At 48.2% G+C, this 26,790-nt stretch overlaps 1 protein-coding gene across 5 annotated transcripts in view; it reads right to left on the bottom strand.

Moving 5' to 3' along the window:
• LOC119160747 (protein GPR107) overlaps positions 1-26,790 on the bottom strand; it is a 428,055-nt gene that overhangs the window by 44,334 nt on the left and 356,931 nt on the right. For 4 of the 5 annotated variants that reach the window (XM_075881006.1, XM_037412965.2, XM_075881008.1 and 1 more), the window contains one exon: positions 2,011-2,058. The exons of the other annotated variant lie outside the window; for it this stretch is intronic. In XM_075881006.1, the coding sequence (XP_075737121.1) occupies positions 2,011-2,058 (48 nt within the window). The remainder of the gene's footprint in view (positions 1-2,010; positions 2,059-26,790) is intronic. 5 annotated transcript variants of the gene reach the window in all.

Genomic DNA, 26,790 nt, shown 5'->3' with positions numbered 1-26,790 from the left:
TTCATCACACCCTAAGCCATTGCCCACAATATCTTTTGATGTAGCAGTCGGATTTTGATCATTCTTGCAGCATTTGAAAGCTTATACATTGATTAGTGCAAGAAAACAGTAATATTTTTATTTACAATAGTGATTTAATTAGCAACAAACTTAAGCAACAGTTTCAGATTTCTAATGAGTATACTTGTTAAGGCCGTAACTCTGGTACCAATGAAGCTAAAAATAAAATTACGGTTTTGTTGCACTCCCTGGCCTTCATGAAATGCTGTCATATCAAATTTGTAGCAACATTTTATGAGGAAGATGTCAAAAGGCTGGGCAGAATGCAAGTTTATGTAACAGTCAATATTTAACAATCTAAAAGTGATAGCAAAAAACTAATTGCATATTTGTTTTCAGCTGTGAAAAATACATATTGTATTAAAATTTCAGTTGGAAATACTGAAAATTAAAAAACATTTTTCAGACCAGTGTCTCCCCTACGTAATGCCTCACGGTGATGTAGGTGAAATGTAAATAAATAAAATAAATAAATAAATAAGTATACCAAAACCGTACAATTTACTTGTGAACAGCGTCAAAGGACATTGATTCCTAATGCATCCGTGAATTTATGAACAGTGCTTGCACTTTTTAGTCAACCAAGTTGTACTGCTTTTTATTTAGGCCGAAGGCATACTGACGCTAAATAATATAATAATTAGGTGACGCAATCTGAACTGCTGAGCTGATTGAAAAGGGGGACAAGGAAAATCCCAGACAGGCCATCACACCTAAACACTGAAGTTTGTAAGTGAATCAGGCAGTAATATATCACACTGTGTCGAGTTCACTTAATCTGACAAGCGCTGGCATGGTGCAAACGAAAAGTTGAAGCATGAGGCCCGCGCGCTCGTCGCGGCTGCTGCGGCGTATCAACTTTTCCCCTAAGCGCTTTTGCGCCCGTTGGTGGCGCTAGTGTGCTTGAAAAAGGTTCATTCAAAAGGATCATTACAGGCTATATTGTCGCCATTAAAAGTGAGCACAGCATCAAGAGTGCATATTTTCAGTGTTTGGTGCCTGAGGAAAACGCTTTTCAGAGTGCACTGCCACACGACAATTCAGCGACTGGTTAGGGTTCTGAGGTCTCCCACAAAGGCATTTAGCGAGAAATTTTGAATGAGCTAATTCTGGATAACTTGGCTTAACAGTTTCAATAACCGATGCTGAAAGATGTTTTTTATGAACAAATGATTCAGCATTAAACTGGGCTTTGTTGAATATACATCAAGATTCGGCACCCTTCGTGCAAAGGCCGTGGGGTAGATTGTTGTTCTTTGATTGCATGTGAAAATATGTTGCCGGAACAGCTTTTCGCATGTCCTTCAAGGTGGCTCTGTTTCTTTGAATGGCCAAACGATAATATTTTTGGTGCTTGCCAATAATAACAACCCCAAGATGTCCCCCGACCAGATATAAATTTCCCTACAGAAAGCTTGATGCCTCTGCTTTCTTTAATTTTCACAGTTCTGGGCCCATTCTTTTCTGAATGTGCCAAATGCACTCGAGCTTGCAAAGTGCAACATCTCCATATGGCTGTGGTGCTTGAACTGCAAGGAATCCCTTGTTACATAAGAATAGGGGCATGACAGGCCGCCACACAAGTTTTAAAATATGTCATTTTTACAGAAGAAAAATTGCACAAAGACAAACAAATGACTGATTCTGGTTCAGAAAAGGCTGCAGATTTCAAATAATGCAAAAAGAAAAAAAAAGACCTTTTTTCAATATTTTTGTTTATCGTGTCAACCTAGCCCTTGCACATTTTTTGTTCAGTTATGCACCTAGCTAGTACAACATTAATACTACTGTGCTATAGAAATTATGCCAGTAGCTATACTATGGCACTGCCAACTATAATAATATACCAGACATAATAAGATGATAACAATGCTGTTGCAATATGCTTCTCAATATGACAAACTAAGCTGTCCGAGCCAAAAATTAAGACCACGACATTTTTTTGCTCACCTTCAGCAGAAACACAATTATCCTGGTGAAGTAGATGTAGCACACAATCTACAGGAGGAGAAAGAATATAATAAAATATATCGGTCAGCCAGTGCAAAATGAGCAAACATAACTTTTTTTTTTGTGCCTAACAATGCCCCGTTCAAGGCAGAAAAAAAAAAAAAAACTCTGGTAGCAACAAAACCATTGCCATTAATATATTTTTAGGTATGGGTCATCATCAAGGCCAAAAATTAAGCTAGTTCAAACAAAAATGTAGAAACTATCATACCCATAAAAGGTTAGCGCCTTGAAATTAAAGGTAAAATTTTTTAGTAGTAATTGCTTAAACAAGTAATATTACAGTAGAATCTCAATATGAATTCTTAGGGAGCATGCAAAATATTTTTATCATCCCAAATTCATATGAACCAAAACGAGTAAACGCTGCTAATTGACCCCATAAAGCAAGAACTTTATTGGAGTCAACTATTTTTCACTGAGTTTTGAACGCTTTCCCTTTCTCCTGGGATCCCTGAAGTCCCTAAGCAAGCCTTCGGTCTCAGACAACACTATGTTCTGCGTGAACCCTGCGAGCTTAAGGCGGGTCACCTGCTTCGAAAAGGCATTGGCAACACGAATTGCACAGCGCCTTCTGCAAGGCTCTGCGCCCTGTGAAGCTAGTGAAAAGCGCAATCGCAAACTCAGCCTTGGAAGATAGGTGCATCAGTGAAGCTTCCACAGCACTGCCAGCAAAAGAACTTTCTTTTTATTGCGATAGCAATTATACGGAAACTCTCGACTGGATATTACCGCTGGGATAGGCCTCTGCCGTCATTCATCGTATATGTATAAGTATCTATATATATAAAAATGCAAGAAAAAAAAATAATTCAGAAAAAGACTCCAGCACGTGGAATCGAACGTTTGACCTTTCGTTCATGAGTGCGCGGCATTAGCCACTGAGCCACGAAGGAGCACTTTCTTAACACTCAAATGGCAAGCTATTTATATCTACTATTTAGCGCTGGCAACGCCTATCTCGGGAAAAATAACATGTTTGCAGCATTACCAGTGCGATGACATGATGAGGACGCTCGGCATAAAGCTCGCTGCCCAGCTCGTGGCGATGAACTGATGCGCGCTTATCTCCAATGGGTGCTTTGCTCCGCGAAAAGAAGGGGCCTTATCTGCGCACTTATACTGTGGTGGGTGAAGAATCGCGCAATTTTGGCTTTCAGCACAACGATTGAGTTTAGTTGCCGGGCGCACATAGATCACCTCGCTAGCTGAACAGACACAGTTTGTGAAAAGAGCACTCTTTTTAAACACAGCAAAGAAACAACTGGGCCACTTGTTAATTTGTACTCATCAGTACCTGTGATTACATTTCGTGCGACATTTTTGTTTAAACAGCACGTTAAGTGTTGAGCCGTAAACCTTGTTAGTTAGCTCTCGTCCTGTGTGTGTTGTTTTCATGCATCAGTTGTGCATTAGCAGCATGCGGCACGTTTCGATCTGTTTGCTGTTCTCAGCATTACATTCAAAGTTGTTGCTATCGTATTCATTGCTTGACCCTTGCAGCGAAACTGTGACTTTTTTGAGTGGCTGTGCACAAGTTTGATGATGTTCTTTGGGACATGCACGTTTATGCATGTCAAGTTTATTCATGGGTGTGTCTTCTCCGAGATAAATTTGTTAAAAGTTTGTGCCCTGTGTGTTACATCGTCTCTTCTTGTGTCTGTGTCTTTTATCCGCAACGTCATAATCACTCATAGCAAACCAACACGCCCAAATAGCAACCTTCGTCAAATTTGTGCTAAGTTTTAGTTATGCACGCAAAAACACATTAAAAAGAAACACTTTGTAGCTTTTCAAACATTGTTGCAGAAGATATGCACGCAGAAATGGCATGAGTGAACACACCTGGAGTGCCAGCGAATTCAGCCGGCTATACAAAAGTGAGACACGTTGGGGCATGCCGACTCGCTTCGGTTGTGCCTTTTTCTAGTTCCAGCATTATCGGTGATCGTAATCAAAACCAGGCTCTTGATGAACGCGTCCTTGTAAGGGCCGTGAGCTTTGTTGTGCTGCACGGGTAGTTTGCAAATGCACTGATGTGAGTCACCACTGACAGCGCCTTTGCCCCCATGTTGAATTTGCAGCCATTTGTTTACATACTGTGGTTTGAGTGGTTTCTTTGAGCTGGCGCAGCCAAAGCCATGAAGCGGAAAAGCGATTCATTATCGCGTGGCGAAAAAATTGCTCTTGGATCGATTTTTTCACTCCGGCATCGTGACGCGATTTTTCGGCCACTTAGGCAGCAAAGCGAGGGCCGGTAAATTTTGCCGCATTCGCTATCTTTGAGGCCAAGTGTCAATAGGCCTTCCTCCCACAGACAACCCGTGTTGTGCCGGTCACGTGCAGTTGTCAATCCCTCACTTGTAGAGCTAGAAAAACGGTTCATATTGCTACGTGCCAGTGCAGGGAGCTGAAGAAGACGAAGGAGATAGACTGGCGCGAGCTAATCTGTGTGACTGGCGCTGCTCGCCTAACCGGCTGAAAATACATCGGTGACTACTCTCTGAGTCAGTCTCCTTCCCGTAACATATTTGGTGGAGTTGTGCGATCCCCGTCCTCACCACGGAACTCCGAAGCGGACGCTCCCTCGCAGCTTACAACATGACCACCCAAGACTCGGCTACATCCTCTCCGGTCGCTCCCCCTTCTGCCCAACCTGTCAACCCAGCGCCCGCAACAACTTTCGTGACGCTTCCCGCGCTCAAAGACCCCGGCGTGTTCTCGGGCAGCAAGGGCTCCGACGTCGACCAGTGGCTACGCCTCTACGAACGCGTCAGCGCCGCTTACAAGTGGGATCCCACTCTTATGCTCGCAAACCTCATCTTTTACCTCGACGGAACCCCTCGTGTTTGGTTTGATAACCACGAGCATGACATAACAAGCTGGGACAGCTTCAAAGCAAAGATCCGTGAGCTTTTTGGCAACATCTCTGGCCGTCGTGAAGCTGCGAAAAATGAGTTGTCGACTCGCACACAATCTTCCACGGAGCCCTACATCGGTTATATTTAGGCTGTACTTTCACTATGCCGCCAAGGTGACGAAAATATGTCTGAACCTGAAAAAGTTGCGCATATCCTAAAGGGTATCGCCGACGATGCATTCAACTTGTTGGTATTCAACAATGTGTCATCTGTTGATGCGATCATTCAAGAATGCCGCCGGTTCCAACAAGCTAAAAGCAGACGCATCTCCCATCAATTTCAGCGCCTCCCGAACACCACTGCGACGTCCTCGTGTCTCGACACATATCATCCACCAGACACCTGTGACAACTTGACGTGAATCGTCAGGCGGGAGCTTGAAGGGGTTGCTCCAGCTAAGGTGGGACCAACGTCCCCCGACCCCTCTCCGCCAATTACGTTGCCTCTCATTCAAGCAGTCGTCCGGCAGGAAATCGCCAGCTTGGAAATTCACTCTATCTCACCGCCTCCCCGCATCGACAACCAGCCCCGATACACGCCTGCACGTCCCTTCCCGACCGGCTCTCCCTCAACGTTCCGTAATCCGTCCGCATGGCAAACACACGATGACAAGCCGATATGCTTCTCGTGTCACAAAATCGGGCACATTTCTCGGCATTGCAGAAGTCGCTGGGGTCCTCCTGCACAACCGTCCTCTCGTCCCTTCTATGCACGTCCTGCCTATCGCCATGAGACCAGCCGCGACCATTTTGCCCAGGAACCTGCTTCTGAATAACGCTACACCCGCTCTCCATCCCCCCAACATCGCCAGTCTCGTTCTCCGCAGCCCCGTCGACCATCTTCCTCCGCCTTCCCACGAGGTTCCCCGACAGAAAACTAAGCGTTGCAGCCCCCGGAGATGGCGCTGCATCGCTCGGACTGACCGAAAATCCTCTTTTGACGATACCGACAAAACGGAACCTCACAGACGTACAAGTAGACGGCGTATATGTCACTGCTCTTGTCGACACCGGTGCCAAACTTTTGGTCATGACGAGTGATTTTCACCGCAAGCTCAAGAAGGTTCTCACACTTGCGACCACTCAGTTCGTCCGTGTTGCGGATGGTGGAATAGCATCTATCGTGGGAATGTGCTCCGCTCGTGTGAGCATTGCCGATCGACACACAGTTGTTCTCTTCACCGTCCTTGATAAATGCCCCCACGACATAACCTTAGGCCTTTACTTCCTGTCCGCGCATTCTGCCCTCATAGACTATTCGACCAGTACGCTCCGTCTACACTTGCCCGCAACAAAACCTCTTACACAACGGCCAAGTCGCCTCTGCACAACGGGACACGCGCGCCTCCCTCCACAGACACTGACCTACATAGAGCTCATCTCAATACCACCAGTTCCCGACGGGGACAATGTTCTGACGCCTATAACCGATGTCCTCATAAGCCGTGGCATTACATTACCGCACACCATTCTGTCCGTCGCAGGAAGTTCTACATGCCTCCAAGTTGTCAACTTTAGCTTGTCACCTCAAGTTTTGCCACAAGGGATCTCCTTTGGCGTTGCTCTGCACCTTAGAAGACACATCTGCGGTAGATGTTTTCGCGATGGCCGCCCCTTCTGACCCCAACACTCAACATCAATTTGCCACTTGCTCCGACAGCGCTATTACTTCGATGATCGCTTCCAACTTAACGCCGCAGCAGACTGATGAGCTCCACTGGGTTCTGCTGTCCTACATCGACGTTTTTGACATCAGCGGCCGTCTGTTGGGGAAAGCTACCGGTATGAGCCACCGCATAAACACTGGTAATGAGCATCCTCTTCATAGGCGTCCATATCGGGTGTCGGCAGCCAAGCGTCACATCATCCAAAGTGAGGTCGACAAAATGCTCGCCAAGGACATCATTAAGCCATCCTGCAGTCCTTGGGCTTCTCCTGTAGTGCTAGTCCGCAAGAAAGACGGTGCATGGCGTTTCTGTGTGGATTATCGACACCTAAACAAAATTACCAAAAAAGATGTCTACCCTCTGCCACGAATAGATGATGCGCTTGATTGCCTCTATGTGTCCCACTATTTTTCCTCCATAGACTTTCGTTCCGGCTACTGGCAGATAGAGGTAGATCAAATAGACCTTGAAAAGACGGCATTCATCACCCCCGATGGCCTGTATCATGTCAAGGTCATGCCCTTCGACCTTTGTAACGCTCCAGCCACCTTCGAACGAATGATGGACTCCCTGCTCAGAGGATTCAAATGGTCCACCTGTTTGTGCTACTTGGACGACGTCATCGTCGTAACATTTGAAACTCACATAGAGCGCGTCTCAGCCATCTTGGGAATCTTTCGTCGCGCTGGCCTGCAGCTCAACTCATCCAAATGTCACTTTGAACGCCATCAAATCACAGTGCTTGGCCATTTAGTAGACGCCAACGGTGTACAACCAGACCCAGCAAAAATCAGCGCGGTCAAAAACTTTTTTGTACCAGGATCTGCGAAGGATGTACGCAGCTTTATCGGACTATGCTCCTACTTTCGACGCTTCGTGAAAAATTTTGCGCACATAGCGAGGCAACTTACGCAGCTTCTCAAGAAAGAAGTCCCGTTTTCATGGGGCTCCGAAGTGGCTTCTGCGTTCTCGACTCTCGTTGCTCTTCTCACTACCCCTCCAATTCTGGCACACTTCAACCCAGCTGCCCCTACGGAAATCCGTACAGATGCCAGTGGGCATGGCATTGGTGCAGTGCTGGCTCAGAAACAACATGGCCATGATTGCGTTATTGCATATGCCAGCCGCCTCCTATCCGCCCCTGAACGTAACTATTCGATAACAGAGCGTGAGTGCTTGGCTCTTGTATGGGCGGTGGCGAAATTTCGACCTTACCTATACGGACGCCCATTTTCGGTAGTTACCAACCACCACGCACTCTGCTGGCTCAACTCTCTAAAAGATCCATCAGGCCGCATTGGTCACTGGGCTTTGCGCCTGCAAGAGTTTTTCTATTTGGTGGTCTACAAATCTGGCCACATACACCGTGATGCCGATTGCCTCTCTCGGTACCCTGTCGACGATCCTGAGGACACTGACGAGCCCACAGAGAACTCTATCTTGTCAGTGTCTGACTTTCTTAATATTGGGGAAGAACAGAACCGTGATCCAGAGCTGCTTGACATCATCAGCCGTATGGAATCCTTCACAAATGATGCTTCCGTCCGCTACTTTGTCATTCAAAAGGGTGTCCTATACCGTCGCAATTTTCGACCAGACGGGCCCGACCTTCTCATTGTTGTGCCTAAGCATTTGCGCCGCTGTGTTCTCACCGAACTTAACGACACTCCCACGGCTGGACACCTTGGCGTATCCAGTACGTACGAGCGCGTCCGGCGCCGTTTTTTCTGGCCAGGCCTTGCTCGTTCAGTACGCCGATACGTTGCCACATGTGACCTATGCCAACGTCGTAAAACACCGTCGCTGCTACCCGCTAGCCTTCTTCAACCAATTGACATACCCGCGGAACCATTTTATCGTGTTGGGTTAGACCTGCTTGGTCCTTTTCCCACATCAACATTGGGAAACAAATGGATAGCCGTTATTACAGATTACGCTACACGCTACGCTATTACGCGAGCTCTACCGACCAGCTGTGCAACCGACGTCGCTGACTTCTTGTTACGGGAAGTTATATTGATTCACGGTACTCTGAGACAGCTTCTCACAGACCGTGGCCGTACATTTATATCCCAAGTCATCGCTGACATTCTGCGTTCTTGTTCCACGCAACACACACTGACAACCACTTACCACCCTCAAACAAACGGCCTCACGGAACGATTTAACCGCACTTTAACAAATATGCTCGCTATGTACGTGTCGCCCGACCACTGAGACTGGGACCTTGCCTTACCCTACGTAACTTTCGCGTGTAATTCATCCCGTCACGACACAGCAGGCTTTTCGCCGTTCTACTTATTGTACGGAAGGGAGCCGACTTTGCCACTGGACACAGTCATCTCAGCTCACACCTCGTCCACCAGCGAGTATGCCCGCGACGCGATTGCGCGAGCCGATCATGCCGTCAGCTCGCTCGCGCTCGGCTGATGGCGTCGCAAACCAACCAATGCCGTCGGTACGATGCGGAACATAGACAGTACATTTCGCTCCCGGTACCCTCGTTTTACTCTGGTCCCCTCATCGTCGGCTGGGCCTATCCGAAAAACTTCTGTCTCATTACACGGGACCCTACCGTATATTGCGTCAAGTAACACCTGTCACCTACGAGATCAGCCCCATCTGTCCATCATCATCTACTATGCGGCCCAGTGATATCGTACACGTCTCGCGGATCAAGCCCTACAATAATGCGTCAGATAACGACCTTTAAAGCACCGGGACGGTGCCTCCGCCGCCGGGGGTCATGCTACGTGCGAGTGCATGGAGCTGAAGAAGACGAAGGAGATAGACTGGCGCGAGCTAATCTGTGTGGTTGGCGCTGCTCGCCTAACCGGCTGAAAATACATCGGTGACTACCCCTCTGAGTCAGTCTCCTTCCCGTAACAATATAACACCGAATCACACTGCATTTCATATAATGAAGTCCATCTGAAGCAGCCTTAAAATTCGCGTCATCTCGAAATTCAGATCAATCATAATCGTTATCATCAAGATTCTACAGTACATAAATTCTTTAGCGCAGCACAAAATTTCTTTGCAAAATATAATGCCTCAATAATTACAACTATGACAGCTATTCATCACTTTGTTATAAGTGATAATCCATTATATCCGGGTGTATTATAGCGAGGTTTGTGTGTGTGTGTGTGTGTGTGTGTGTGTGTGTGTGTGTGTGTGTGTGTATATATATATATATAAAGCGGGAAAAGTCCGTGGGTCTGGTACGTATAAGAAAAGAAGCTGGTACACCTACGAGAAAGCAAACGATTATTTATAAATATACGTTTTGGCAGTGCCAGAGGTGCCACGACCGAAATGTAAATGGATAAAAGAATCGCTAGCTTTCTCATATATATATATATATATATATATATATTGTGATGAGCGAGACAGAGAACAAGAGACAACACCTGATCCTGGGACAGCTGCTCTTATTCTGCTTCTTCTTTCTCGCTCGCCTAGCATGCGCGTCTGTGCCAGAGTGCCAGTTTTGGTCTTCGTCGTCACACTCGGCCATGACTGCAAGCATTGTCGATGGGCCACACGACAATGTTCATGTGGGTGAGGCTAGCTGCAGCAGTTGACATTGCTTCAGGTGGGCGGGGTTGGCTGCATTGTCGTGGTCGGCCCCGACCACGCTGGAAGTTTGTCGAAATTGGCTCCGGCGGCCGACACTGGCTATGTCGCCCGGGTCGTTCGCCATGTCGAGATGGAGACTGGGTCCTGGTTGGTCCCTTTGTTGATGACTCCGCGGGACGACATTGACTGTCGCGTGGCAGTCTACAGCCTCGGCCACGCTTCCACTTTTCAGAGAAAGTAGTTCGACTCCGGTTTTCCTTTGGTGGACCGAGCAGGCATTCTCGTGGTAGAAGTTTCCTGCAGTGGTGTGGTTTTCTTGGAGATGGTTTTGGCGGGCGGCCCCGACTGGATCGACATGGTCGCAGGTTGATCACAGAACGCTTTCCTTAGTCCCACCACATTTTAGAAAACAGGGCAGGAAATGGTGGATCCGGCAACGAAACGAGTAGCATTTTATGCAGCCGTCTGCACAATTTTCTACAGATCGAGAGATGTTTTTCGGTGCGATTAGACATCTGCACGAACTTGGGGTGAAGTCCTTGTGCTGACCTGTGGCGTGGCTCCTGCGCCGTCACTTGCGTAGTCCGTGACTTGCGCAGGGTTGTCGCTATGGGGCTCCCAAATGTTGTAAAGTCAGCGATTCTTGAAGCCATGCTGCGTACTGGCGGAAGATCCTCGACGGAAGCCGTTCCGAAAATCGGAGACTCTACAAATTGAAGCAGTGCATGCGTCGCACGCATATCCTCTTTCGTCTGGTCAGATGGGATGTTATTAGACTCAGCGGAAAGACCTGTCTCCTTAGGTGGTAGAATGTCCAGTAGGATGGGGGCCGGTGCCTCTAAGTCGAACGGACGACCTGCGATGGGGCCTCTTGCGGAGCGTTGCGCAAAGCTTGCCATCAGAGACCCGCCGGACACAGCTGCACCGTCGGGCCGGTGCTCCTCAGGACCTCTAAATACGATAGTAGAAATGCCTGTGCAAGGCAGAGTTACACGATCGTGATTGTTCCTTACATTTTGGTCACCGAGAGATGACAGGATGGTAGGGGCACGAATCTCATCCTCTAGGTCGGGCTTTTCCCAAGTTCCGGCTTGAGAGAAGGTCGAGTTACATGGGCAGGTGGCACAGGGAATCGGACCGAAAGCAGCTATGAGCTTGACGCTTCACTCCGCCCATGACTGCTGCTTCCAACCTTCATACCAGTGCCACGTCGCTGCACCTTTCCGAAGACGGTCTATGGCCACATACTGTTTCTGATTCTCTGCCCAGGCCACGCGCATTGCTAGCGCATTGACGGTTGCCACCCAGCTGTCGGCATCGTTCCGGACCCCGTCGAATTCCGGCAGTTCGTAGGTGGACGGCGATGGTGGGGCGGCACGTGAGAATGTGGATATCACTGAGGCAACGCTGTCGAGCTGGTCTGAGAGCTGCAGGAGGGCGCCGCAAAGCTGCCTGCGTTGCTCCAATGGGCTTGCCTCAAGGTCGTGCGAGGCAGCTACATTCAACACGGCATTAGTGGCACGCAATTCTGGCAACATTGTAGGAGCTCGCTCAGAGATTGACAGTGTCAGTTCGTTAGTCTTGAGGCGGAGTAGCGCAATGGTATGCCGCAGGTTCGCGGTGCTGTCGTGTGTGAAGTCTGAAGCGTTGGTGAACGCGGTCTTCGAATGAGTAGCAGTTGCAGCACTCACGCCGGTGAGGTTGACGAGCAGAGAAGTCTGGACGGCGTTCCCTGGCAGCTCGTATGTTGAAAGAGTGCGGCAACGGGAATGTAGGCCATGGGAAGCGTGAGCGGCATTCCCAAAGGACAGGAGCCGGTGCGGATCCCTGCCTCGAAACGGTGGCAGGGAGTCAATAAGGTCATGCCCTACAACCCCAGGGGCGGCCTTGACGCCGTCCACTGGTGGTTTCAAGGGCAGCTGAAGCGGCGGGTGGGACCCCATTACCAAGGAAGCGTGAACAACGTTCCTCGATGGAGAAGCCCGCACTGCCGATGAACCACGAAGACACGTACCGGTGGCTTCCCGCAGAGGGTTCACTTGTCGGCTTGCGCTGACGGCAGAATCCATAGCCAAGGACGCGTGGATAGCGTCCTTGTGAAATGGTACCGGTAACGTGTACTGCAGCCGCCGAGGAGGCCTTGATGCCGTCCCCGAACGGTGGTGGCAGTGGCGGCAGGTGAACAGCTGCCAAAGAGGCCTTGATGCCGTCCTCATTGCGGCTGTCCTGGATGACGAAACCGGGACGCAAGACTTCTTCGTCGACTGCGCCATTGTGATGAGCGAGACAGAGCACAAGAGACAACAATATACATACATATAGGCAGGCATGGTGGTTGAGTGGATGTAGCGTTGCAAGTAGTCAAGTAGATCCTCCGTGAGCAGTCACAACGTGGTTTATTTCGACGTTTCAGCCAGAGTCTGGCTTTTATCAGGATTGAGGGTACAGTTTGTTGGTGCTCATCCTGAATAAGGCCAACTATGGCTGAAACGTCGAAATAAACCCCGTTGAGACTGCTCAAGGAGGCTCTATTTGACTATAAATATATATTGTAGCGAAGCCTCCGAACTCTGAAATGGGTCAAACTCTTGAGTACCTTCTAGTGGGGCTACCCAACAAGGACGCCGCTCGCGCTGGAAGTCTGTGCTTGACCGTCACTGTCGCCATAGCGTATGATCGCTGGTTTCCGGCTAATAAACGCCTTAACAAATTGGTGGAGAGTACTGCGTTCTCTTTCAATGCCATTGGAGCTTCAACCACGTACCCTGACATCTACCATGCCCCACGACGCCTCTCAGCCGACAACTCCTCCCATGCCACCCCCTTGTCCCGGTGCCCCAGGATCCGTGATCCACCCATCTTCACTAGCGCCGATGATACTGGCGTGGAGGACTGTCTCGCCATTTACGAGCGCGTGAGCGTCCCCAAAAAATGGGACGAGGACGGCAAGTTGACGAACTCGTGTTCTACTTCACGGGCGTAGCCAGTTTGTAGTACAACAACCATGCGTCTGATTTTGCAACCTGGTCCGATTTTAAGACCGCTGTAATCAACGTTTTCGGCCGCCCAGCCATTCGTAAGCTGCAAGCCGAGCAGCGCTTGTGTGAATGCGCTCAGCAGGCTGGTGAGTCATTCACCAGCTATATTGAAGATGTACTGGACTTGTGCAACAAATCCAATCAAACCATGTCCGAGTCTGACAAGATCCGAAACATCATGAAAGGCATTGGCGATGATGCCTTCACGATGCTGCTTGCCAAAAACCCCGGCACAGTGGCTGAGGTTATCACATTGTGTCAGAGCTACGAGGAGCTCCACCGGCAGCGTTCGATGACACATCGCTCCCCACCTTGAGCTGCAACGCTTGCTGGCTTGGAGGCCAGTTGCGACCAAGTGGCGTTGATGACAGACATCAAGTCCTTGATCCGTGAGGAAATCGTGCCAGTTCTCTCTCTTGCTCTTTGCCCACCCACCGGCTGTTCAACAATCGGCCACTACCCTTCTCCCTCTCATCCGTCGGGCGATTCAGCAGGAAATAGCGGAGGTCATCCCTGCGTACCACCCTCAACAACCTCCAGCTCCTGCGCCCCTAAGCTACGCCCAAGTTGTCGCCAGGCCGCCTCAAGTCGTTCCAGCACCGGTCCCTCTGACTTACGCCGAAGCTTCCTTTCGACCTCCGTCCTTTGCAGCGGGTATGCCCACTACGTACGTTGGCGCAACCCCTCAGCCTCATTTTCAGCCCACCATGCAGCCTTTCCAGCCACCGTTCCGGGTGAGACCCACCCCGGCGAACCGATGGCACACAACGGACAACTGGACATCTGCTTTGCTTGCCGTTACGCCAGTCACGTAGCCCGTTATTGCTCTCGAGTACAGCCGGCTCCCATTTCTTCACCTGTTGCTGGCCAGCTTAGCCATCCGTATAACGACGAACTACCGTCTATGCCACTGTCGTCTCGCCCTGGTCCGTCTCCTCGAAGGTCGCCCTCTCCACGACGTCGTTCCGTACCCCATGCTGCCAAGCTCGGCTGCTCATGAGCGAGAAAACTAGTCGTTGCAGTCCCAGAGGCAAGGAGTGCGACACTATCACAATGTGAAAGCCCTCAGAGCAGCCCCTCGAATGTCATTGACGTGCTTGAGAACGGTGTTCATGCATCGGCTCTTATTGACACTGGAGCTGCTGTAACAGTTATGGACGAAAAACTTTGCCGCTTATTTCGAAAAGTGACGACGCCACTTTCTGGGTTGTCCCTCCATACTGCTAGTTTACACCATATTCATCCTACAGCACGATGCACAGCTCGCGTTGTCATTCAAGACGTTCTGTATGTCGCCCACTTCATCCTCATTCCGGCATGCTCTCATGACGTCATCCTGGGATGAGACATTCTCTCCCGCCACGACGCCGTCATCCATTGTGCCTCGGCCAAAATTGAACTCTCACCCTTCTCGCATTTGACGCCGGAAGACAGTCCCTCGACACTGAGCAAGATTCTCATAAAAGACGATACATCAGTGCCTCCAAACTCGATGACGGCTGTGTCGGTCTACTGCGCTGGTCTCTCCGACACAATTGCACTCGTTCCGCCATCCAACCACGCTTGTAGCAGGAAAGGGTTGTTAGTACCTTTCGCGCCCGTGCAAGTCACCGAGAGCAACGCAGCTATTTTAGTAACCAACCCCTCTCCGTACACTGTTACCTTGCTTCGAGGGGAATGTCTCGGCAGAGTAGAACCAGTCGACGACACACACAAGTCCTGGACGTACACGACGACTCGCGTTGTCCCGGTTCGCGTACCATCAATGCTGTTTCCACTTCTGATCCGTCATCTACTAAAGTATTTGGCCCCTCCATTGCTGACAACAACAGCGTTTCCAGCTTCTGGACCTGTTGCAAGAATATCGTTCTTCTTTCGATGTTGGGCGAAGTTCTTTTGGTCGCACGTCCGCTGATACACACGGCATCAACACTGGTGCCAATCTACCTTTACGGCATCGTCCATGTCGCCCGTCGCCTGCTGAACGTTGGGTAAAGAACGAGCAGATTGACCATGTGTTCTGAGGTTTGCCGCGGTGGTCCAGTGATTAAGGTACTCAGCTGCTGACCCGCAGGTCGCGGGATCGAATCCCGGCTGCGGCGGCTGCATTTCCGATGGAGGCGGAAATGTAGGCCCGTGTGCTCAGATTTGAGAGCCCATTAAAGAACCCCAGGTGGTCGAAATTTCCGGAGCCCTCCACTACGGCGTCTCTCATAATTATATGGTGGTTTTGGGACGTTAAACCCCACATATCAATCAGTCAATCAACGATATGCTCCGACGAGACGTCATTCGGCCCTCGGACAGTCCATGGGTGTCTCCTGTTATTTTTGTTGCGAAGAAAGACGGTTCTGTGTGGACTACAGACGGCTCAGTAAGATCACTCGCAAGGATGCTTATCCACTGCCGCGCTTCCATGACGCGATTGACAGCCTTTATGGAGCCGATTTTTTTTTTCTTCTCTTGATCTGCGCTCGGGGTACTGGCAAGTACCCATGGCTGACGAGGCTCAACCGAAGACTGCCTTCGTCACACCTGACAGCTTGTACGAGTTCAACGTCATGCCGTTTGGTCTATGTAATGCGCCTGCGACCTTTGAGTGCAACCGGACACCGTTCTGCGCAACTTGAAATGGTACACGTGCTTGTGTTACCTCGACGATGTTGTTGTCTTTGCTCCGGATTTCTCCACGCATTTCAAACGTCTGAAAGAAGTTTTCGCATGTGTGAGCAATGCTGGCTTGCAACTAAATCTGAAGAAGTGCCGCTTTGCAGCACGGCAACTCATCATTCTAGGATACATCGTGTCCAAGAACGGCATTCTTCCTGATCTGGCCAAGCTTCACGCCGTGGACCAATTCCCCAAACCTGCATCCATCAAAGAACTGCGTAGTTTCATGGGCCTGTGCTCATACTTCCGATGTTTCATACGAAACTTTGCGACGATCATACCACCCCTGACGAAGCTCCTTGGAGGTAACGGGCCCCTCAATTCGTGGTCATCCGAGTGCGACGACGCGTTCACAAAGCTTCGCCATTTGTTGACGTCTCCCCCCTCTTCTACGCCACTACGACCCTACGGCCCCAACGGAGGTGCACACGGACGCCAGTGGTGTAGGTCTCGGCGCTGTCCTGGCGCAGCGCGAACCCGGATTTCCTGAATATGTCGTAGCATATGCAAGCCGTAGGCTCACGAGAGCCGAGACAAACTATACCATCACGGAAAAAGAGTGCCTGGCAATCATCTGGGCCCTTACAAAGTTTCGACCTTATTTGTATGGTTGCCCATTCTATGTCGTCACCGACCATCTTGCACTATGCTGGCTGTCATCATTGAAGGATCCGTCAGGCCATCTCCCTTGTTGGGCTCTTCGCTTACAAGACTACGACATCCGCGTATTGTACCGCAACGGACGCCAGCATGCTGACGCCGACGCCCTCTCGCGCTCCCCTCTACCTGAAGACGATGTGCCCTGCTCAGTAACCTCAATTGCTGTTTCTGACATCAATGTTGACATCCTCGCTACTGAACAGCGAAAGGATAATTGGATCGCCCCTCTGATCGACTTGCTCTCTCATCCGTCCGCAACACCATCTACGCGTGCCTTGCGTCGTCGAGCACACCATTTCGCCATTCGTGAAGGCCTCCTACACAGACGCAATTAGGACGCTGATGGCAGGCAGTGGTTACTCGTGATACCCTGCAGTCTATGGTCGGAGATATGTGAATCTTTCCATTCTGATCCGCAATGCACGCACTCTGGGGTCTCCAAAACTTACCACCGCAATCGACAATGCTACTTCTGGCGTGGAATGTACCGCTACGTGCAGCAGTTCATACGCTCTTGCCTCGCTTGCCAACGCCGCTAACCGTCAGCACACATGTCGCATGCCGGTCTGCAACCGTTACTTTGTCCTGACCGTCCGTTTGGGCGTGTAGGCATCGATTCGTATGGACCTCTTCCTCTGACGTCGGCTGGTAACCACTGGGCCATCGTTGCCGTAGACCATTTAAAGCGGTACGCCGAAATCGCCGCTTTCCCTGCGGCTACTGCGCGCGATGTTGCGTCCTTCCTGCTGCATCAATTCATACTGCGCCACGAACAACCCCAAGAGCTTCTCAGCGATCGAGGCCGTGTCTTCTTGTCCGAAGTCGTCAAAGCCATTCTGACGGAGTGCCATTCTGTCCACCGCAAAACTACTGCTTACCACCCGCAGACGAATGGCCTCACCGAACGCTTTAACCGCACCCTTGGCGACATGCTTTCGATGTACATCGTTGCCAACCACACGAATTGGGATAATATAGTGCCCTTCGTCACCTACGCCTACAACACTGTCCCTCTACAACACTGCCCCTCAGAGCACGACCGGTTTTTCACCTTTCTTCTTGCTGTACGGAAGGCACCCGTCGCACACCATGGACACGATACTCCCGTACATGCCAGATCCATCGGAGTGCGCACCTATTTCTGAGACAGCCAGGCTTGCTGAAGAATGTCGCGAGCTTGCCAAGACATTTACGACGCATGAGCAAGAGCGACAGAAGAATATTCGTGATGGCTCTGCCACTTCTGAGCCCACGTTTCTTCCTGGTTCCCTCGTATGGCTCTCAATCCCAACCTCTGTAACTGGCCTTTCTTCCAAACTACTCCCGAAATACGAAGGCCCCTACCGTGTCATCGAGCGCACATCTCCGGTCAACTATCTGATTGAACCAATTGAACAATCTTCGGACATGCGCCGTCGCGGGCGCGACATAGCCAACGTGGAGCGCCTGAAGGCTGACTATGACCCGCTCATAGTGACAAGCTGTTAATTCGCCAGGTGGCTCCCTCTTCGACCCCGGGGGTGATTGTAGAAGCCTCCGAACACTGAAATGGTTCGAACTCTTGAGTACCTTCTAGTGGGGCTATCCAACAAGGACGCCGCTCGTGCTGGGAGTCCTTGCTTAACCGTCACTGTCCCCATAACGCATGTTCGTTGGTTGCCGGCTAATAAATGCCTTATCAATATATATATATATATATATATATATATATATATATATATATATATATATATATATATATATATATATACACACATCTGAACATACACTTCACACACACATACTCGCAAGTTACCGTACATTTTCTTGATGTTACCATAACGATAGAAGAAGAGAAGCTTTCTACAACCCTATATCGCAAACCAACGGATCGACAACAATACCTCCATTACCAAAGCGATCACCCACGCCACTGGAAAAACAGTATTCCATACAGCCAGGCTCACCGGTTTAAGCGAATCTGCTCTAGAGATGCTGACTTTGACACGAGCTCACAGAGGCTAAAACTTATGCTCGAGAAACAAAAATACCCCCCACATGTAATTAATGACGCTGTTCAAAAAGCGAGAAAACTAAAGCCTGAAGACTTACTTATGAAGCGACCACCATGAGAAGACCCACAATGAACAAACCTCTGCTTGACTTGCAGCACAAACTTCCCCAATGTAAACAAAATCCTTAAACGACATTACAACATTCTGGAACAAAGTGAACGTCTGAAATGCGCATTCCCATCCGCTCCAGGCGTCATTTACCGACTACCACGTAACCTCAAAGACACCCTTGTCCACTCCCAAATTAACACATCACCCCCCAATAATTCATGCCGCCCTTGTTTAAAGCCACGATGTCTTGTATGTAAGGCAATGCGAGAAACAGACAAAGCAACCAGCACGCAATCCAAGTTTTCGATTAACATACGAGAAAACCTAACATGCAATTCCTCTAATGTGGTATACCTACTCGAATGCAACGTGTGCGGTATGCAGTACATCGGACAAACAGAAACACCATTTAGGATTCGCTTCAATAATCACAGAGCCCATGCGAAATCAGCCCCAAGTCTACCTCTATCAAAACATCTCAATCTTCCCGACCATGCATTCGACAAACTATCAGTAACGCTCTTAGAGACGGGATTTAAATCAAATCGAGAACGTGAACAACGAGAGTCATACCTTATCCACCGATTTAACACCCTCGATAGAGAAATAAATGAGAATCCTGGTACACCCGCAGCAATTAAAGCATTAGAAAACAATAACGGCAACAATGAAAATAGTAACTGAGTTCACGGCACTGCAGCTGCGAAGGGCACTGGACAACCCAAAACAATTCCAAGTGTAACTACTCTTCCTAAGTGCAGCTGTCATCTGTTTTCTGTTTTATTTTACTACCCAATCAATTGTGCCATGCATAACATGCCCAACAGCAACCCTGTGCACAGCCGGGAGGCCCCCACTACACGCGTAATCCAGAAGTGGGCAAGGAATTCGCATTGCGCCCGCTTACCAGCCTCTACCGCAATACGGGGCACCCCTCTTTTTACGACGAAATGTTGACAGGGCGCGGAGTAGTTAAAGGCTTAGAACTTCCTAAAATGCCCGCTTTCCAGCCTCTGCCACAATACGCGGCACCCCTCCTTCTACGACAAATTGTTTACGGGTCCGAGTAGTTAAAGGCTTAGAACTTCCTAAAAAAGCTCTTTTTTGCCCCACACCCAACCGCCAGTGCCAGGAAGCGCCGTCTGGCCGGGAGGAATGCGTTAGTGAAAGGAAACATACACAGACCGCTGACATCAGAAAGGTGAAGGGGAGAAGGGGGAGAGAGATAAAGGGGGAAGTGGAGGGAAGAGTGGAGGGGGGAAATGAAGGGAAGAGTGGAAGGGGGGCGCCCGAGGGGAGTCCACCGTATATTATTTTTCTCTTCTTCTCTTTTTCCTTCTTTTCTTCTCTTTTTCCTTTTTTCTTTTCTGTCTTTTTCCTCTTTCCTTGCCCTCTGATTTGAGATTGTATAAAGCTGAGCACCAACAAACTGTATCTTTAATCCTGATGAAGGCCAGACTCTAGGCCGAAACGTCGAAATAAACCACGTTGTGACCGCTCACGGAGGATCTACTGGAATATATATATATATAAATATATATATATATATATATATATATATATATATATATATATATATATATATATATATATATATACACACACACACACACACACACACACACACACACACACACACACACACACACACACACACACATATATATATATGCTTGCAAGAAAAAAATGACAGTACTCTCATGAAAGCATGTTTCCTGAACCTTGTCAGCTGGTGGACCTGCTTTCGTAAGAGTCCACCAGCTGAAAACGTTCAGTAAAGCACTTTCATGAAAGTTTCATACATCCTCCCTTCTTTGTTTATAATATGTCAGTTCTAGCCTGAATGACGCCCAACCAATCTGGTGTAAAGTAAAACAAAAAGCAGCTGATACTGTCCACATAATTGCTTTTGCAATAAAAAAAATTGTGATGAGTTAACATGATCATGAACGCTGTGGAGAATATAGTGGATTGATGACACTGTCACTTCTGCCACACTGTGGTTTTACATAGAAATGCCTTTCTGTGATCAATATAGTGTAGATGGCCCTTTAAGGACATAAGCTGCATGCATCAGAGTAACTAAATTATGAAAACAAAGAAAGCTACTTTTCGTTCTAACATCTTGTTCTACCAGGCACTTTTAGTCGTTGCTGAATATTAAAAAAATATTTGAAAAATTTTAGGTATTTCGAATATATACAATTCCATATGAGCAACGAGATGAGCAACTAGTTGAACTGTATAAAATGATATTCAATTCATTATTCAAAATTTCTGTGTATTTGCACACCCCTACTGGAGTTTTTATCGAAGTGCCAGTGAACACAGTCTTTTTTTTTACGACCCCCAAACAAGTTCACCAATTGAAACAGTAGACCGTGGCAATCACATTTTACGAATGTGGCCACTCCCATAATCACCTTAAAAGGGGGTTGCAAAGTCAGCCCCGCACAATGACATAACGAGGAGGGGGAGGGCTGTGACTAGAAGGGGGAGGCAAGTCAGTCTCATACATTGACATAATAGGACGGGGAAGGGTACTGTGATAAACCTGTGCCCCCCCCCCCCCCTGAACGGGAAACCTGCGCACGCCTACGCTCACTGTAGCTACAACTTTTGTTGCCCTCTCTACACAGCTATGTCAATGCTGGATGTGCTTACAATGGGAGAATGAGCATTTATATACACTTTGAAAGTGAATTAAAATACATTTGAAATGTTTGCTGGGTCTGACCATTCTTGTGGAGTGTCCTTGCATACAAAGGAAACCCACAAGAAGCTTATATATAGAATCGAAATTTGATGGCACCACCCCTTTGAACCTGCCAATGGGCAACTTGGCATACCACTTAACTTGTTGATTGATCTTTTGCCCTATGAAATGCTGCCTTGGCCCTGCGTTGATGCAGTTGTGGCTGGGCAGCTCGCATTTTCATTTCCTGTGCTGCCCTCTGCCATTCTATACAGCTGGAAACTACTGGGCAAAGCAGAACGAAAGAAAGCCTCCGAGATAAGAGGTGTCTTGCAACTTCACTACAGTATACACCGCTTATAACCTATGTCGCGGGAGTAGCGAATATCCGCACTATAAGCGGTACCGCACTATTCGCAACTTCCAGACATCGTGGCGTCGCTGTGCAGTGGCGGCTGGAAGCTCTGATGAGATGACTGAAGTTTTAGGCCTGCTTCAAACTGCAGTTGTTGCTGCTTGTTTGCCCGCGTTTGTGGTTGTTTTGAAACGTTGTGAACGGCCTCGATATCACCGGAACCCTTTGAGTTTCTCAAGTTAAAGGGAAAGTAGAAAGAAAAAAAAAATCTTACTGGTTTCAGGCAACAAAAGCTGAATAATTGCGAGCCTCGGTGCTCATAACCTACATACACTGTGAGAAAAAGTAAGACCTCCCGTTCAAATCAGCGCTCCAAAAAGCTATGAGTGGTTAAGAGGGTTAATAATTAAGAGGCAAATAAAGCCCGTGAATGTATGCAGCACTCAATAAGTGTACGAGTACAGCAACTTTCAGGTTTGCAGTTTTTGCGCTTAGATTGTCTGCTTGACACGATCGCTGTGAAAACAGTACCAGAACTAAATTAGAAATGCATCCCGCCTCTAGAACAGAATGAAAGGACCAGTTTCAAAACGTTCATCGCATCATTGCACATCTGAGATGTTTGCGAAGTGCCTCCATGACCTTCAGATCTGCAGCAATTTGTGCTCGGTCTTACTTGCTGATAGCGCTTTTTTTTTTACGTTTCTGCCCCGTACCATGCTATACTTTGTACTTCTCAAACATCAAAACATAGAATAGTAACGGAAATGACCCCTCTTAAATGTGAAAATTGTATATTACCACTTCTTTCGTTTGTGCTGACTACCAAATTCATTCTCTTGATATTCTGTTGTTTTTATTTTAGTTCAGAAAGCACCGCAAAATCATATTGCCAGTAATATGACATAATGCTTGTGCCTTGTAATTGAAAAACAACTTTTTTCGTCACCTTACTCTGCTTGACGCTTTTAGGTGAGCTGAACAAGCTTTGCACAGAATACAATGCAAGAAAAACTGTAAGACAAAGCACATCTCCGAAAATGTCTCTGACATTACTGAGAACTTTGTACTGAGACTCCCGTTATAATACTTTTCCAACATGACACCAGTCGCGCGCAATTACGCACAACACCTGGTGAAGAGTGTATGTGTGTGCCTTATTTACAATTTTGCACATATCTATCTACCCAGCATTTATTCACTTAATATATTATATTAGCGCTCCTCTACTTTCTCAAAAACATTAATCAAAGAGCCACCTAAGCGTGAAAAATTGCAGTAGAATTTGCCAAAAGTGTACTTTTTTGACTTTTTGGTACTGTCTCTTTCGGGGCGATCACCTCAACGACAGTCATGGTGAATGTGGAGTCGCGCCATCTATACACCAGAACACAGCGGGCTCAGTGCTTGCTGCCATACTGAAAAGCGTGTGGCGCCATCTGTTGCAAGCGTGGCAAAGCAACAACCTCAACTGCCACGCGAGCAGACACGCTGCAAATCAAATGCGAAACTTCAAAAAACAAGTCTGGCTGTAAGCATGTTTCACGCTGTTTCTTCGCTGAAATTTTGTGCCAATTTCGTGTGAAACGTCGAGGAGACCTTCCTCTACAGTTTGGAATGCCTGCAGCACGTGCATTGCAGACTGCAGAAACAACTTCATTAGGTATGTACCATCCGACTAAAAGAACTGTGACGTGCCTTGGCTGTGACAAGGAAGAATTCATGCTGTATCCGGCGTCAACGTAGCGCTAGAATCTGGTTCCAACTTACGCTCATGCAACGCATGTGTATCAACTGCCAGTCCTGCCGGGCACTCGGAACACAGACGCGGTACAAAAGTGCCAGCCAAAACAAGATTTTAAAATGCTACGGTAACGCCGGCCCAAAGCACATGTAGATTCACCTAGGGACAGTTAAGGCAGGTCACAGTTCAACCAAGCCGAAAGCCATGATTTCCGCGCCGTTCACGTCTCTTTGAATCGCGATAGTAGGCCGTTACACTTGAACTAAACATGCGCGGTGCGTGAATCCACGCATGAGTCGTAATACGTATATCTTATTATTGACATGTGGACTGCGAAAGAGTACGGCAGTAGGTTCGTGCCGCATACTACAGGCATACTGCATGCAAATCACTGCTGTAAAGTGGAACAGGTGGAGTCACGCTTAAATAAATGCCATAAATATACTTACTCGTGCACATTACTGGACTCGTAGTTTTTCCAGTAGATTGCGACTATATCCTAAGGCGGCAGAGACCAGCGTTTTTTGTTGTGGATGGAAACCTGTGCAATCGCAAAACACCGCACAAGCACGATTCCCGCAATGCGCTGTGAGCTTCACAGGCATTTCTCAGCAATCTCTTCCTCTTGCACTGGTTTTTGTTGCATTAGATGACAGCGCAGTGGTACCCAGATGACATTTTATAAGCGGGCACAGCGCGCACAGGCGCGGTTTCGCTTTTTAAACTCTCAGAGCCACTGCTTGCCATGCTGGAGGGGCACGCCTAGGCAGTTGCAAAGAAATTATGGTGTCTCTGGGACCGAGGGTATACCGCGGAAGGCGCTTGGGTCCGAGATAGGCGTGCTCTCATCTATAGGTCATGAAAGTTGCAAATAATCAAAATAACCTTTTTCAAGGGCCGCACTTGTGTAAAACAAGTTGAGCATGCAGCTTCGCGTGTCAGAGAATCGAAATATGCGATGCGTGCTTGCCAACATTTAAATTTATGCATGTTAGAAGAACTTAACGTCTAAAGACACAAAGACACGCGTTGCCATTGAAATGAACGCGAAAGGAAAGGAGGGGGGGTGTACGTCTAACAAATGAAAGCACCATCGCAGAAATTAACGGACTACCACATCACCTCGATTATGCACATTACACAGAAACTATTTCGAACCACCCGATTTAAGACATCGCAATCGAACCGCGAACCTCTATTTGAGTGCTACACTTGCCACCCTCGTTTTCATTTTAACGATATGTATCCCTACCCGTCAAGTGCGGCTACCACAAAGAGTTTCGTTGATTCACTACCAAACCGCAACTTATAAATTTACACGACTGCTACCGATTGAAGAGCAACAAACGCCGGTTAGCCATGCTTGCCGTTTGGTATGTTGTCACGGAAAGCTTGTCCAAAACATAAGGATTTGGTGTCAAAACGATGGCACTAGCAGTGAAACCAAGAGCCCCGTGTGTGATACGAAGTTCGCATTCGCGGCCGGGAGATCAGCAACAACGATCGACAACTCGCCAAGCTTACGTACAACAGCGCACTGGCAGCAAAAGTAAAAGCTCGCGTCATAAAACCGTAAAAGGTTTTTTAATTTGTGGACAAGGAAGCAAACACGATATCTGTTGCAAGTGCGATAATGATGACGTTTTTCCCGACAGGAAACTGGTAAGCGCATGTAGTTGATAAGAACGGGATCGCATGTGCCACGTGTTGAGCGGTGGGCGGCCGAAGCAACGCTAGCGACGTAGTACGCTGTAGCCATGTCGGCGCCGGCGCAAAGGCTTATTTATCAATCACCGAGGCAACCGTCCTCCTCCCTTACTCGGTGAGCCCGCGCAGTGTCCCACTGTCTTTTCTTTTTTTTATTCCCTCTGCCGTTCGTTTGTTCACATCAGTACCCTCTTTCTCCGTAATGACCTCGTCGTTCGCTCCCCAGCGGCGCACCCAGCGCTACTCGTTACAGCGTTAGTCGCAAACAATTTCCGGCAACTGCGTTATAACTGGTCTTTCAGCTTGGGGAACTGCACATTAAGCGGTATCCGTATACATGTGATTCTATGGGAGGGTAAACAGAAGTAGGAAAAGACCGCATTGTAAGCGGTTCTGCACTATAAGCAGTTACGTTATAAGTGGTCTACATTGAAGTGGAGGAAGAGTACTCCCTGTTCCAAGCTTCCGCTCCACACCGTTATGACATGCACTTATGTGGGAGCAAGCCCTACTGCTCGGTTACTGGTTGCGCGTCCTTGACGTATCACTGACATCGTGTCATGTAGCCAAAGCGGGTGGAGTCACGATGATGGGCTACGTTTTTCCCTTCCCTATGGCAGAGAACGGTGGTGAGGCTGCGTGAAATTTTGAAACGAGCTAAAAAGGATGTTCTAACCCCTGTAACTTCCTTACTCTAGCACATATTCTAAATCTTTGTGGTAGCATACTCCTATAGCAAAAGTGTGCATATTTCTCTTCCTTACAAATTTTGCACCTGGGGGTTGTTTACTGGCCTTTTAAGAGGAACAATACAAATGTGTTTAAATTCTTATCTACATGCCTTTGACGGCTTTGGCTGAGTTAAAGCTTTTCAGGGGCCTCCAAAACATGAAAGAACCAGCACCTCCACCAGTTGTGTGGTTGTGATAGTGCAGCAAGCAAAATGCAACCGGTAAACATTCAATAGTTTATTGGGTGAATCTCTGCACTGTAAAAGAAGCAGCACTGAAGGAGCAGCACAAGCACAGACGTAAGTCATCGGTAATCTGATCATTCATCGTATTGGCATTTATACACGCAATGTTGAAGATTCTAGCATTATTGCTGGTGGCCACATTACTTCCAGAATAAGCTGCCATATTTACTCGCGTAATCCTCACACTCGCATAATTCTCGCACCCCCCTCATCGACCAACAAAAATGCGATTTCTTTTTTTCCTCGAGTACTTATCGCACCCCCACAAACTGCCGCAATAATGTCGTCTGCTCGTTCCAGCCACTGATGATGATAGCGAGTGCCACCTCTTAAGCATCAAGCACACTATTACTGCACGGAGATTCAATCCAATCCAAGCCAAGCCAAAGTGGCAAGCACGTTGCGGCGTGTTTTGTACGTTGCGTAGGTAATCTTGTCACATTATCGGGTGATACTGAAGCTACATGGCTGCTTTCAAGTTGAAAGTGATAGATCATGCACTATACAATGGCAACAGGGCCGCCGGTAGGCCCTTCGGAGCCTACAAGTTTTGTGTTCGCTTCTGGTCACGGCAGCTGAAAGCCACCAAGACGCGTTGGGC

This window comes from Rhipicephalus microplus, chromosome X (genome assembly GCF_043290135.1).
Source record: "Rhipicephalus microplus isolate Deutch F79 chromosome X, USDA_Rmic, whole genome shotgun sequence".
NCBI lineage: Eukaryota > Metazoa > Arthropoda > Arachnida > Ixodida > Ixodidae > Rhipicephalus > Rhipicephalus microplus.
This window is presented reverse-complemented; position numbering and strand designations above follow the sequence as displayed.